The 14,589-nt window shown below is 33.4% G+C and overlaps 1 protein-coding gene across 1 annotated transcript in view; it reads right to left on the bottom strand.

Moving 5' to 3' along the window:
- Positions 1 to 10,256: 10,256 nt before the first annotated feature.
- The window catches only part of MESR6 (misexpression suppressor of ras 6), a 368,166-nt gene continuing 363,833 nt past the window's right edge, over positions 10,257 to 14,589 (bottom strand). Inside the window, exon 8 of the mRNA XM_089101988.1 lies at positions 10,257 to 10,556. Within this exon, the coding sequence (XP_088958114.1) occupies positions 10,430 to 10,556 (127 nt within the window). The 3' untranslated portion in view covers positions 10,257 to 10,429. The remainder of the gene's footprint in view (positions 10,557 to 14,589) is intronic.

Raw genomic sequence — 14,589 nt, forward strand, 5'->3', positions numbered from 1 at the left:
AGCGCCCATGCTTCAGAGCCATATTTTTGGTATAAAAAAAAAGATTAAAAGAAAAAAAATACCCCTTTCCTTAGACTTTGAAATATGCTTTTTATGTATCTTTATTTTCTAGAAATAAAAAAGTCTTTGGATAATCCCTCCCCTCCTACTGGAACAGGGGTGGAATTTAGTGTTTGATCCCCCCTTGCATTTTTAAAGATGCTTTTTTGGTATTGTCGTTAAAAAGATAAAAAAAAAAAAAACGCCCCGCCCTTTGATTTTGAAATATGCCTTTTTGTATTCTTTTTTTCTATAAATGGAAAAAATCCTTGAATACCCCCTCCCCCTACATGACGCCGCTGTTGAGTAAAGTAGTTTTGTCATGCGCTAGCTCCTATAAATTCCCTCCGTGATTCCTTCATAATTTTCATATAGTGCCTCTATGATTTGCTATTTCGACAAATACTTTAATTTGTCTTGTAAATAAGTAAAGAATAAGAAAAAATAATACAATACATCAAGCTAAGCTAAAATTATAATATTTAGTCTATTAGTATACAAACTGGCTAAAATAAAATAAATTTTACTTTAGATGATAAATAAGAAAAATCTTTAAGGAAGCAAAGAGGAAAACCAGGCATTTACCCTTGGAATAATCGAAGTCTAGCCCCTCTATTAATATCATGATTTGATCCATGTTTTCCTTATGATTCTCATTATATGAAGTTTTGAATAACATTTATACTTTGCCAATAAATAAGTAAACAAACCCTTGTTCAATTTGTCTATTGACACAACTGACCGAACACGCAATTGATCCATCTCTGTCGACAATATTTCGCTACAAGTATCGTCTTTTGGCAATAAAAAACTGTCAGTTCCTTTATTGGTTGACAGAGAAATTTTACATTATGGCTAGCAATTTAAAATTGAAATCGACACAATCAATATTGATTGTGTCGATTAATAATAATAAATTCATATAATAAATGCCCCAATAATAAATTCATTAGATATTTTCCGCTTTACATTGGTTTTTCGACTAAGCATATTTTGCTGAACCTTAAAACTAAAAAAAACGATATAATTATTTTAAATATAAATATTTCGAGACATGAGACATTTCAAAAGTGACGTATGAACGATTCTAACTTTGTCCGTCAACATAAATATCATTTTCTTCCAAATATGGTGTTAGATTCATTGTTTCTGTTGATAATGGTGTCGACAGAGAAAGAGAACTTTGTTTCTTTTGTGTCGTCAAAAAACGACATTTAATGCCAACTAGAGTGATTCAAACGCTCCATTGTCAACCAAAATGTAAACAAAACGCGTAAATTCTCTGTTCTGTCGATATGCTATATGAAACTAACGAGGCTGTGATTAATGTCCCTATGCTAAAATAAAACAAATAACTTGTGTCATTTTTTTTAGAAATCGTTGTACAGAGAAAGGTCATCATTTTACGCTAAAAAGCCCTATAAATTTGAATTAAACAACACTATTTGATAAGTCGTATAAAATACTAGTTAAAACTGGGCTTTTGAGTTATGTTTCTTTGTTGAGATACTGTGAACAAAACCAGGAAAATAAAACAGTAGTTGTCTGTAATGTCCACATAGCTATTAACAGAACAGTGTTTAATCGAACGAGATTCTGTAAAAAATTATGTGAGGTATTAAGTCAAATTGATAAATAAGATTGCTGCCATCTTAACTCACAATGCTCTGCGAGATTTTAGAAAATAAAAAAAAATATTAAAAAAAAAGGTAATTTTTTTAGAATCATTAGGTTTCATGCAACTAAAAATATTTATATATCAGTGCCATTAAACAAAAGCCTTCTAATCTGTACTATACCCCTTTGAAGGGGTTGTCAAAGGTCATACCTCAGACAACTAAGCTAATGAGCTACATTTTCCAGAGTGCTGCATTTGTCAGAATTACTCTGCTGCAGGGAACTCCCCGCCAGGAGTAAAACCTGAAAGAGAATTTTGGTCAGTGAACTGTTGCCAGGTGGAGTAACCTCCCGACAGTGGTTATCTCAAAAAAGTTTTTCAAAGCGGCGTAAAGAGAGCTCTTTTTATTAAACGAGCTATAAATTCCTTGTGAAAATTGGCACATTTCATTTTACCGGTGTGAAAAATACCGATGTAGATAGGCTGCCACTTTGGAAAAATTCGGTTCTCCCTCCCATTCCTTAATATTCTTCATAAATCCATGGAGTAGATGGCATTGAAGTCGTATAATGGAGATTTTACCTGGGTGGAATTGAGTCACCTGGGCTCTGGATAGATGATAATTCTAATCAGATGCCATAAAGAAAGCAAGGAATTGGTTTCTTTGTGAAAAAGAGATGTGATGATTAGGGAATTAAATCCACTTTTAAATGGTAGTGCCAAAGGACCGACAGTATTTTCAATCTTTTTCGCAAAACAACTTTAATTTCATTTTGTTTTATTCTAAACCTTTTTCTATATTTATACTGACAAATTATTTTATACTATCGATAATTGAATTTTGATTTAAATTTTAATAAGACATTAAATTTTAATTCGATCGTCGGTAGTATAGAATATTTTGTCGGTATAAATATGCAAAAAGTTTGCCAAATAAAATGAAATTTAAGTTGTCTTACCAAAGTCTTTCTTTTCACCGAGCGAAGCTCTGTCCGCTGGTACTATATATTCTATATATTAACAGAAATAATATTTAAAAAATAATAGAGATAATTGCCAGGACCAGTGGTATAGTGTCAGATAATGGCCACGTGAAACCTGATACGAAATTACTCACACTTTTTTTTTTACTGTAGAGAGATTTACTTTTAAGAAACAAATTGGTGGATCTGGTTTTTATATCTATGGAAATTTTAGCTCATTTTCGACTTGCCTTAAGTCAATAAACATATTGTGGATTCTCAGCGCTTTTAGTTGTATAATACATATTTAAAAAACATACACGTATTGGACATATTACTGATTAGCTACTCGTTAATGACATTACCTGATTTTGTCAAATTTATTTTTCTGAATAAATAATAAGTTTGTTTACCTCCTTTTTAGATATTTATAAAAAAAAACTGTACAAAGCAAGCCTAACTAGTAATTATGTTTCTAAAAAAAAGCTGATTACTCGGTCCACCCTTATATACACAAAGGGGGTTCGGTGCTACCCCATCCCAAGGAGTACTTGAGATCCTTAAGGAAGTCTAGTGACAAGTGTCCTAGTTCGGAAAGCTAGTAGGCATTTTATAATGTTGTATGTATATTCTTCTATACCCTATATAAAAGTACATTTTATATTCTTGTTGTATGTATATAAGAACAATAGCATTTTCTCCTTTTTAGATGTTTACAATTTCATTTTGAGAATTGTTATGCTCATTTTGGATGGGTTTTGTTATATAAAAGGGGTTTTTATAGCCACTATAAAATATGTTTCCTAACTTTGGCTGCGGTAATTCAGAAGGTGTTATGTACCATTCTCTTTCTTATTTGTAGCTATATCTCCATCATCTCCTTAAAGTACTAGACAAAGAGGTACCTTATAAGAGTGGCAAGTGGCGAGAGGTCGTCAAAATATGATTAAAATTTCGTGATAGGCTTTTCACTATCTTCACTATCTTGGAAAGCTGTTCAGGCTAGTTAGGTCAGGCCCTAGATGAATAAAATTTTAAGGAGTGGATTCTAAAACTAAATTGTAAAGTGAGAAAGTGTTTTAGGCTTTCCATTTACGGACTTTCTATTAATTGGATTTTAATCATTGCTTTTAAAGTGTCACCAAACGTCAGATGGCGTTAATAGTTTTGTTTTGTCGATACTAGAGCCAGTTTCCATTCTTATAAGTTACCCATACTTTTTGGCACTAGGCAGAGCTGTTCCTAGGGTTGGTGATGCCCGGTAAAAAATTAATTACAGCCCCCCCCCCTCCCCACTCACATGTAAGCAAAAAGCGAGTGCAAGTGAAAATTTTGATCCGTTGACAAAAGTGGGCAATACTCCAGCTGCGCCCCCTCCCCAGCCATGGTGCCCAGGGTATCTGGCTTGGTTATACCCCTCCTTTGAACGGCTCTGGCACTAGGGACAGTGAAATTGAAGCTGATTTTTGGAATTATTTACGTGGAAACTTGCGCAACTATTCATATCTTAAAAGTTAGGAAAAATTGGAAATTTAGTTTTTAACGAAGAAGACTGAAAAAGTAAAAATATAAACCCTTTTTCATAGTAATGACTGCCAAAAAAAAAAAAAAAAAAAAAAAAAAAAAAAAAAAAAAAAAACGCTTGCCCATTTTCACGGTTCAACGTGGCAATACTGACGAAAATAAGATACTGTCCCAATGACTTCACAATTTTGAAACAACCTAAAGAACAATGTTTGAAATTCACGCTTTTCAGGTCTGTGTAGGCCTAAAATGGGTCAAGAAGGACGAAAAGTGTCCTCGGTACTTTAAATCGTCCTTGGTTGATTTTTATAATTCGTTTTACCGTACTTAGTTGGATTGTCAAGATTTTTCAGTTCTAATTTCTTACAAATTGTCTTTTAGTTACTTTTCGCACCAAGTAAATTGTAGTTTCTAATACAAAGATCATTGTTGCCATGTGCCTAAAAAAAACTTCCATAGTAAAAAACAGCTGATCACTTACGAAACTTGAAAACCCAAAATGCATCTTTTGGCCTTTATGCTCTCATTTAAAATTTATACGTCCCTCTTTTACTTGTGATTTAATAAACTCAAGTTTGATTTTTTTTTTCTTTTATCGTTCAGTTTTTTAAGCTATTTTGCATATTTTCAAGTCAAGGCGCGAAGAATCCGACGCAATCATCTGATGTTTTCTACCCTTTTCTTCCCCCTCCTAAAAAAACTCCGGATACTTTACAATATTTTCCGCAATATTCTACAACTTTGTATAATTTAGCACGCTGTTTTAATAAATCTACACCACACCCCGGTCTAAAAAAGTCCTAACCTTGTTTCAATTAAATGGAAAAAAAAAGTTTTGTTACTGCACATTGTTAAGTTTGTTTTTTATTATTGGGTTTGATATTGTACATTCTGGGATTTGATTGTTTTTTAAAGAAGAAATTTTTTTATGAACATTTTTTTGTCCCCCCCCCCTTTAAAAGGACTATTATTGTATGCCTCTGGACTAGAAATTATTTATCTTGTACTCATTGTACTTTTTTCCCGTACGAAAATAATTCGTATATATAAAAAATTGGTTATGAAGTAAAAAAAAAAATTGGTAAAAAAATGATTATAAAAATTGGGTCGTTCCCCCTCCCCATCTAGCAAAAGAATTATTCATTGTATGCCTTGGGATTAGAAATCGTGTACGAATATAATTTTTATAAAAATTTCTTTGTATGTATATTTTTTTTATCTTTATCAGGTGTTTTATTTGTTATTTGTGAACGTTTAACGTCCCTCTCTTACTTGTGATTTAATAGTCTGGTCAGAAGTAGGAACTATGTTTTTCTATTCTCTGTCTTCTTTTTATGGCGGCAGAATAAAGTACGTTTTGTTTGCTTGTTTTTTTTTTGTTGTTTTTTTTTTGGGGGGGGGGGCAGTTTCATACTCAAGATTGTTATTCCAGGAATAGAGGACTTAATATGATTTTTTAAGAAGAAACATGTTGACAAATCAATTCTCTCCTCTGAAAAAGGACTATCATTATATGCCGTTGTATTAGAAATCGTTCCTCTTGTAATCATTTTAATTTCCCCTCTTAGGAATATAAGTCGTATATAATAATAGTAAAATTCCTTGGCCCCCCCCCCCCCCAAATAAAGAGACCGTTGTTGTATGTCTTGGGATTAGAAATCGTTCTTCTTGTAATCATTTTACTTTCTTGTAATCATCGTACGAATGTAATTCGTATAAAATTTTATTTGTGTATATATGTGTGTATGTTTATCAGATGTTTTATTTGTGAACGTTTAGCGTTCCTTTCTTATTTGTAATTTAAGTCCGGACGTCTAACGTCCCTCTCTTGTCTAGAGTAGAACCTATATTTTTGTCTTCTTTTTCATGGTGGGAGGAAGGAGTTGTCTGCTGTTTAAGACAAAGATGTTGAACGTCTCTTAGACCCTGATTACAAGGTCGTATCCAGAATTTTGTGTTTGTGTGTGAGGGAGGGGGGGTGCCAAAAAACGCATAAAAAATTTGTTTATCTTCATTTTTGTTGCGTTTTTACGAGTCAGACAAACATTTTTTTTGGGGGGGGGGGGTCAAACTCCCTACTCCGATAAAATAAAAGTCCAAAATAGGGATAAAATCCTTTTTAATAGACAGCGTATAATAAATTTCACAAAAAATACCAGATATTTTGGTCACATATACAGTGAGTAGTACTACTACTGATGACGGTTACTGTATATGTGACCGAAATATCTGGTATTTTTGTAAAATTTATTATACACTGCCTATTAAAAAGGATTTTATCCCTATTTTGGACTTTTATTTTATCGTCATGGAAAAGCAGTGTGGTCTCCAAAATTATCTACTCCCTACTCCCTCTGGATACGGCCTAGCCTGATCATAAAATACTTGTGTAGGTTTATACTCGAGATATTGATTTTGGGTAGGAGGAGGCTAAATATAAGAAATGTTTTTATTTACCATTAAATAACCAAAAACTGCGTATTTTTATGTGATTATGCATATTCTGGGATGTGAATTCTTTGTTTTAAAGAAGGCAAATTTTGATAAAAATTTCCCCCCCCCCCCCAAAAAAAAAAAACGGACTATCATTTATATGCCTTTGGAATAGAAATCGTTATTCTTGTAATCAGTGCACTATTTTCTTTCACGAATATAATTCGTATAAAACTTCTTTGTTTATATATATATATTATATGTGTGTATCTTTATCAGGTGTTTTGCTATCCAATTCCTAATAAAGTAAAAGTATTTGTTGTATTTATATCTGGTTTATTTTTAAGCTATGTTAGTGAAGTAATTTGTTTCTAACCTTGGTCTGTTGAAATTTCTGTTGCGGATTCAGGTATCGTCGGTGCTGCACTTGTAGGTTGCAGCCAGAGTGTCTCTTGACTAGAACAAAATTGTCAAATAGATCGTTTGACAGATCGTTGTCACCGCGTCTTAAATACCTTTGAAAATATTCGTTGCACCAACAACAGGCCCCGGCTAAACCCAAAAAATATTTTTTTGTTTTAATTCTGTGCTGTAAAGTGTATACTATGTGACATCAGTGGCGTAATTTCGTCAAAATTCTGGGGGGGGGCAAAGTTGGAGCCAATTTTCCCAAGATACTTTATAGTACTATAAAGGTAAATATCTACTAAAGAAAACTGATCCGTTTCTGTTGATGCTTAAATTATGCAGGTATATATTCGTTTTGACAAGGTTTTAGAAGAAACTAAATTTCAGGTATGGGGGGGGGGCAAACGGAGGTCTGATAGGTGCAGTCCCCCCCCTGCCCCGTAGCAAATTACGCCTTTGTATAACATGCTGTCTTTTGAATTACGGTGGGAACCAAGTTTCTTCGTATGCAGTTTTTTTCTAATAGGCAGGATCTTCCTAATTTTTAGATTTTACAGAAGCATAAATCCATTAGAAATTTTAAGAACTGGTGGTGTGCAAAAAAGTATTTAAGAACTGGTGGTGTGCAAAAAAGTATAAAGTTGAATGCTAAAAAAAAAAAAAAAAGTTTCATGAAAAAAAACGGAAATCCAAAATGACAGCAATGGCAAATACAATATTTTCAAAATTTATTGATTATAGGTTAAATTGTTAGGTAACAAAAAAGCTCCAATAAATAAAAATTTGGGGGGAGAGATTGCATTTAAGAAATTTCGAAAAGTAGGTGTTTTTTAGATATAAAAAATATTAGAAGGTTCGTCCGGGTAGGTTTGAAGCATCGTGAAAATTTTCTTGGCAGTTCTAGTGTTTTGTCAGTTTGCTTTTCGATGTTGTATTTTTTGCTTGGTTGTTGTGTTTCACCATGGCCCAATATGGAATTCGTGTGGATAAATCTATCTATCTATCTATCATTATGAAGGTTGTTATCAGTTTTTGTTTGCTTATCGGAAGTCATAGTGGCTAAGTCAATTCAAAAGGTGTTATGTGAACGATACTCGAAACGAAGTAAGTTTAATTCCTTTTCTTCTATCTTATATAATTCGTAAGATATTAATTTTATTTTTCAAAAATTTGTTATCTCCTCCTTTTTCACTCAAGAAAATAGTTGAAAATAAGAACTTTTCATAGTGAATTTTTTTCTGTATCTTGGATGCTTAAGCTAACAAAAGAAAGTGGAATTTAAATCTAATTGTTTGAATGGGCAAAGTAGAAACTTACATATATGTCTTCGAAAAATTAAAAAAAAACAAAAGCTCAATTTTTAATGGAAAAGGCCTACGCATGTAATTATGCAATTTTTGTTAGTAGATGGCGATAATTAAAAAAAATCGGGCGAAAATCATCACAAAAAGAACAACACAAAAACATATGGCACCACAGCGCTTAAGAAAGTGTAGCTTTCCGTTGAAAGTGTAGTTGTCTTTGGGAATCAGGATATTGTTTAGGTTTGAATTTTTTCTTATAAAAAGTTTTGCCAAATATAACTAATTACTTTTGCTTGTTTATTTTCACGGTTCAAAATGGCACCCCTGCCGAAAATGTAGTACTGTCCAAAAAACTTCATAACTTTAGAAAAACTGAAAGAAAAGTCTTAAAAAGTTGTGGGACCCAATCCCCTCAGTCCCTTCCCCAAACCACTTCAAACGCAAAGATGTATTGCGCCTCTTTCGACTAGTAATTGTTCATGGATCACTTTAAGAAGTATGATGAGACGGCCATGAGAAGGGTTCTCACCCTCACCCCACACTGCACAGGTATAGGGAACGTGCACCTCTTTCGACTCTGTCGACTGAAGTACCAAGGACAGTGAAAAATATACAACACAAAAAAGTTTTTTTTAACCCCAATTAAAGCTGAAATTTAAAGTATCAAGGACAGTGAAAAAACACAACACAAAAAATTGTGTTTTTTTAACCCCAAATAAAGTTGAAATTTAAAGTACCAAGGACATTGAAAAAACACAACACGTAAAAACGGTATTTTTTCAACCCCAATTAAAGTTGAAATTTCAAGTACCAATGACAGTGAAAAAAAAACACAACACAAAAAAGGCGTTTTTTCAACTCCAATTAAAGTTGAAATTTAAAGTACCAAGGACAGTGAAAAGTTGTGGTTCTCAGGTATGAATAGGTGGCCAAAATGTTTTGTATTCTGATGTCCTTGGCACTTTAACAGATTTTTTTTTCATTTTTTTCATTTTTTTTTTTTAGATTTAACTGTCAATAATTTCCGTATCCTTCTTCCGCCACGGTATCCTTTGTATCGGTATCCACGGTATCCTTTTTTTCTTGGGGGGGAAGGGCGAGTGTAAAATACTTTCCGCTCATAGAAATATTGGAAATAGAAGCTTTTAACATGAAATCTTTTGCCGCATTTTGGATGCTTAGTAATTTTCACACACGACCGTTTATTAATAACACTCATAAACTCAAATTTAATTTTTATGTTGCTTATTAATTTTTTGGTTGTATTGTTCCACACCAGAATTGTACTAAATTTTCTGTGATATTGCGTAGCACACCTCCCTTTGAATTGTGACAACCTGGGGGTAGTGCAAATCTTGTAAGAGAGTTGAAAAAAAAATATTGAATAAATTCAACTTAACATTTTATACAACCAGGACACATTTGTTCCAGCGGTAATTTTTTTTTTTTTGTAAATTATCCTTGTGACAGATAGTCATTTAATTGATTAGTTCATAATTAATTGATTGATTGAATTGATGATATTAATTGATTGTTTAGTTCATAATTTTTTCCACTTAATTGTAATGCACATTGCTTGTAATTTTGTGTCACCCGTTGTTTGGAACAAAAATAATAACAAATATTTAATTAAATATAATAATAATTGGGTTCTAGAACACAGCTTAAGATGATGGCGACATTTAACAATTCATACATAGCTGTTTTAAAATGATTTAAATTTATATATGTTTTTATTAACATTTTATTAATATTGATATATTCATCAAATATATATATATATATATATATATATATATATATATATATATATATATATATATATATATATATATATATATATATATATATATATCGCAATAAATAAATTTTTAATATATTAACTTAATTTTTAGATGTTACATCTTAAAAATAAAAAACAAAACAATAAGATCCTAGCTGATCAGTTGCGAATTATCCAACTTGGTTACTTCAATCTTTATTGTAATAAAAGAATAAAAGGATTATCGAGACAAACGTAGAACAAAGGTGCCAATTGGAGGGATGCGGGGATTTTTTCTCTATCTTCAATTTAAAAGTCAAAAAATCCTGAGCCCCCCCCCCCACAATTTTTGCAAATTGGCACCCCTGACATCAAAGACCTAGCCTTCATATGTCTTATAGGCACACTTCATGTCAATGGAAGAGTATATTCCATTAAGAGAGCCCACAACGCAATCTTGAATAAAGTCAACATCATCTTTGGGACAGTAATCGTCATCACTAGACCTGAAAAATAGACTTAACTCAAATTCTGAATTGATTTGAAACTATTCATGACTTAAATATTTATTTTTATGGTTTTGTCGCTCAGTCATTCCGAGGGGTGACTTTTCGACACCTGGTGGCCATCGAGGAGAACTACTTACTCCGTCGCGCATGGCACACTTTCACCTGCCACGCCTCTTCGCTCCCCATTTGGCACGCACCCACCTCATGTACTTGATTTTTTAAGTGGGTGACACCTCGAGTCGTGCAATAATCAACTCTATAGACAAAAAAACAACTGAGAAGTTCGACAGATAATTATTAGTAATAAATTTGAGAAAATGATTATTTTCTCTATATTCTAGGAAAAGGCTTTTCAAAGAGTAAACAGAAAATTCAGTATTAGAGTACATCAAATCCATTCTGCCGTTTTCGAGACTCATACAGAAATAAGGTACTGGGCTTTTTGGGATAATTTCCAAAATGTAGGGGGGGGGGGTCAAAATGCAGAGAGAGAATTTTGTTGTTTTTCAATTTCTATCAATCAAAATACCAGAAAAAGATATCTTTAAATAAAAAACAAGAACAATATTTTTCAAATCTAGGGGGACACATGCCACCTTCATCCTAATTGGCGCCCCTGAGTGCGCTATGACAGCTTTCGTAATAATAATGAGCCGAATATAAATACTGTTGTTTTTGCAGATTATTCTCAGCTTTTACCGGAAAAGCTGAACTATGTTTCCTCGCTTTAAAACATTTCTTTCTCTTCCCCCCTCCTCTATCTCTCGCTCTCATTCTCTCTTTTTTTTCTTTCCATCTCTGGTCAAAATAAAATTTCTGTCATTATTCACTTATTCAACCGATTTAAAATTTTTAGCCCTTAGACAAACTGTATAAGGACTAAAAATGCTAAAAAGGTTGAAGGCAATTGCACGCTTAAGACAAACCGTGAAAGCGCGTTTCAGAAAAGATACAAGTTTATCTTCATGCGAATTGTACCCATAGATTTATAATTTTACATATAATACGTCTTTTTATATAATAATAATAATACGTCTCTTTAATAATAATGAGTCTAAGATGTTACCTATCGCTTAAAATAAAAGAGATGAAAATGCTTTTTTATTTTTAATTGGAATATGAAGTATACTAGTTTGAATTTAGTATGAAAATTCTTTTTACCTATTATAACCTTTTTTATGAATTCCTCAAGAGTAGCTTTAATCTTATACATGAAGAACTAGAAGCAACACAAAGAATGTATCTTGATTCAATATAGCATTCAATGACTCTCACATCTATTATTTTCAGACGGTCATATAGAATGGATGGTAGTAGAAAGTTAAGGAGGGCTCATTTGATCGCAAACTAGAAGTTATACTGCCCTTTTTTAAGGGCTAAAATGAATGGGAGGACAATCAACCGACAATCGCGCCCCCACACCTCTATATGGCAATCTCTCGCATTTCATAAACGTAGACGTATTGCACTGCTTTTGACACGTAAAGTTGCCCAAGACCACTTAGGGAGTGGTGTTAATTAATCAGATAGTTGTTCAAAATCAAAATACGAGTTTTTGAAGTCACTAATTGCAATATGGGGCTACAACCAGTTTTAGCCGAATTCTTAACTCCTGCGCATGGGCACCACAGTATTCAAATAAACCAGTTAAAAATAAAAGCTTCACTGATAAATTTTAGTAAAAAAGTGGGCCTGATATGCATTTAGGGTCATCATGATATTTGGTATACTTAATTTGTAGGGCCTCGGGGTCTGAGAATCCTCTTCCAAAGTCAGAAATATAGATATCACTCGACTCATGGGTGTTTAGAAATCATTTTGAAAGCACTACTACTACTAACAACCCACTGCAGCACCAAGCCCACGAGGCCAACACAGGTACGTATACTCCTCCTCCATACAAATCTATGCAAAGCCTCCCTCCTTATATTCTATCAAGGTGTTCCCATTCTTCTTAAATCTTTCCTTACGACATCCTCCCACCAAATTCGGGGGCGACCTGCTTTACATTTTGCCCTAGACGGTTGTCCGACAAGGACAATCTTTGGCAATCTATCATTTTATCATTTTTAAATTGGTCTTAAGTAACCAGATGGCTGTCATAAACCAAAAGATATTAAGTACATATTCCACACCTAATTTAATAAAAAAAAAACAAGTTTTTTTAATTGAAAATAAGGAGCGACATTAAAACCTAAAACGAACAGAAATTATTCCGTATATTAAAGGGGCTGACCCCTCCTCAATGCTTCGCTCTTTACGCTAAAGTTGTTTTAAAAAATAAGGTTGTGTGACAGATTCAAACTTTAGCGTAAAGAGCGAGGTATTGAGGAAGGGACAGCCCCTTTCATATACGGAATAATTTCTATCCGTTTTAATGTCACTCCTTACTTTCAATTCAAATATATTGTTTTTTTTATTTAATTTCTGAACGTTTTTGAGTTAATGCAACTTTTATTTTCGTTCACCGTACTTGAACAATTAAAACCAAATTTGCATATTAATTTTCTTATTTTCTAAGTGGCTTTCTCGAAATTTTGTTCTGACGTAACTTACGAATTAACTTACGTAATGAACTTCTATATTCGTATGTTTCATTACGTATATTAGGGAGTTTACCCTTAGTCGATACCTTGCTCTTTACGCTAAAGTTCGAATTTTGTTTGAATCACAAACCCCTGAATCACAAAGGCCGGTTAATTAGAATAGATAGCTCTTTTGAAAGTAGTAAAAAAAAACTATAGCATAAAAGGGCGAGGTATTGACTAGGGGGCGACCCCCTCATATACGTAATAATTTCTGTTTGTTTTAAGTTTTAATGTTGCTCCTTACTTTCAGTTGAAAAAACTAGTTTTTTTATTTAATTTCTGATCGTTTTTTTAAATGATGCTGGGAAATCCGGTGCCCCCTTCATAGAAATGTCCCTTTCCCCCGAGGAAAAATCCTCCATGGAAGGATCTTCCCCCGTAAACCCCTCCTCCGACACCCCCCCCCCCCATCAGAAAAAAATCCATCCTGAAACGTCTTTATACTTCCCATTAACCAATACTATATGTAAACAATGGGCAAAGTTCATAACTTCAAGCCCTTCCCTCGGGAACTGTGGGGGGATTAAGTCATCCTCAATGATACATTTATTAGACTTTTGACTATGCTGAACAAAATGGCTATCTTAAAATTTTAATTGGGTGACTCTGGGAAAAAATGAGCTCGGGAGGGGGCCAAGTTGCCCTCCAATTTTTTGGTCACTTAAAAAGGGCACTAGAACTTTTAATTTCCGTTCAAATGAGCCCTCTTACGATATTCTAGGACTATTGGATCGATACGATCACCCCTGGGAAAATAATAATAATAATAAAAAAAAAAAAAAAAATAAACACGCATCCGTGATCTTTCCTCTGAAAAAAAAATACAAAATTCCACATTTTTGCAGATAGGAGCTTGAAACTTCCGTAATAGGGTTTTCTTATACGCTGAATCCGATGGTGTGATTTTCATTAAAGTTTCATGACTTTTTGGGGGTGTTTCCCCCTTTTTTTGAAAATCAGGAAAATTTTCTCAGACACTAACCTTTGATGGGTAAAACTAAACTTAATGAAACTTATATATTTGAAATCAGCATAAGATGTAATTATTTTTATATATCTATGGGTATCAAAATTTCGCTTTTTAAAGTTTCGGTTACTATTGAGCCAGGTCGCTCCTCACTTATATTTCGTTACAACGAACTGTTTGATATTTGAACATGAATCTGAATCGAAGAATTGGAGTATTATTTAGTGTGTATAGTTTTTGACCTGTTAGTTGCGGGGTCTGAAGAAGGAAACTGGGACCCAATCCCCTCAGTCCCTTCCCCAAACCACTTCAAACTCAAAGATGTATTGCACCTCTTTCGACTAGTAATTGTTCATGGATCACTTTAAGAAGTATGATGAGACGGCCATGAGAAGGGTTCTCACCCTCACCCCACACTGCACAGGTATAGGGAACGTGCACCTCTTTCGACTCTTGGTCGACTGAAGCACCAAGG

The sequence above is a fragment of the Artemia sp. Qi Xiang Cuo genome, chromosome 16 (assembly GCF_049724085.1).
Source record: "Artemia sp. Qi Xiang Cuo chromosome 16, ASM4972408v1, whole genome shotgun sequence".
In the NCBI taxonomy this organism is placed as follows: Eukaryota; Metazoa; Arthropoda; class Branchiopoda; order Anostraca; family Artemiidae; genus Artemia; species Artemia sp. Qi Xiang Cuo.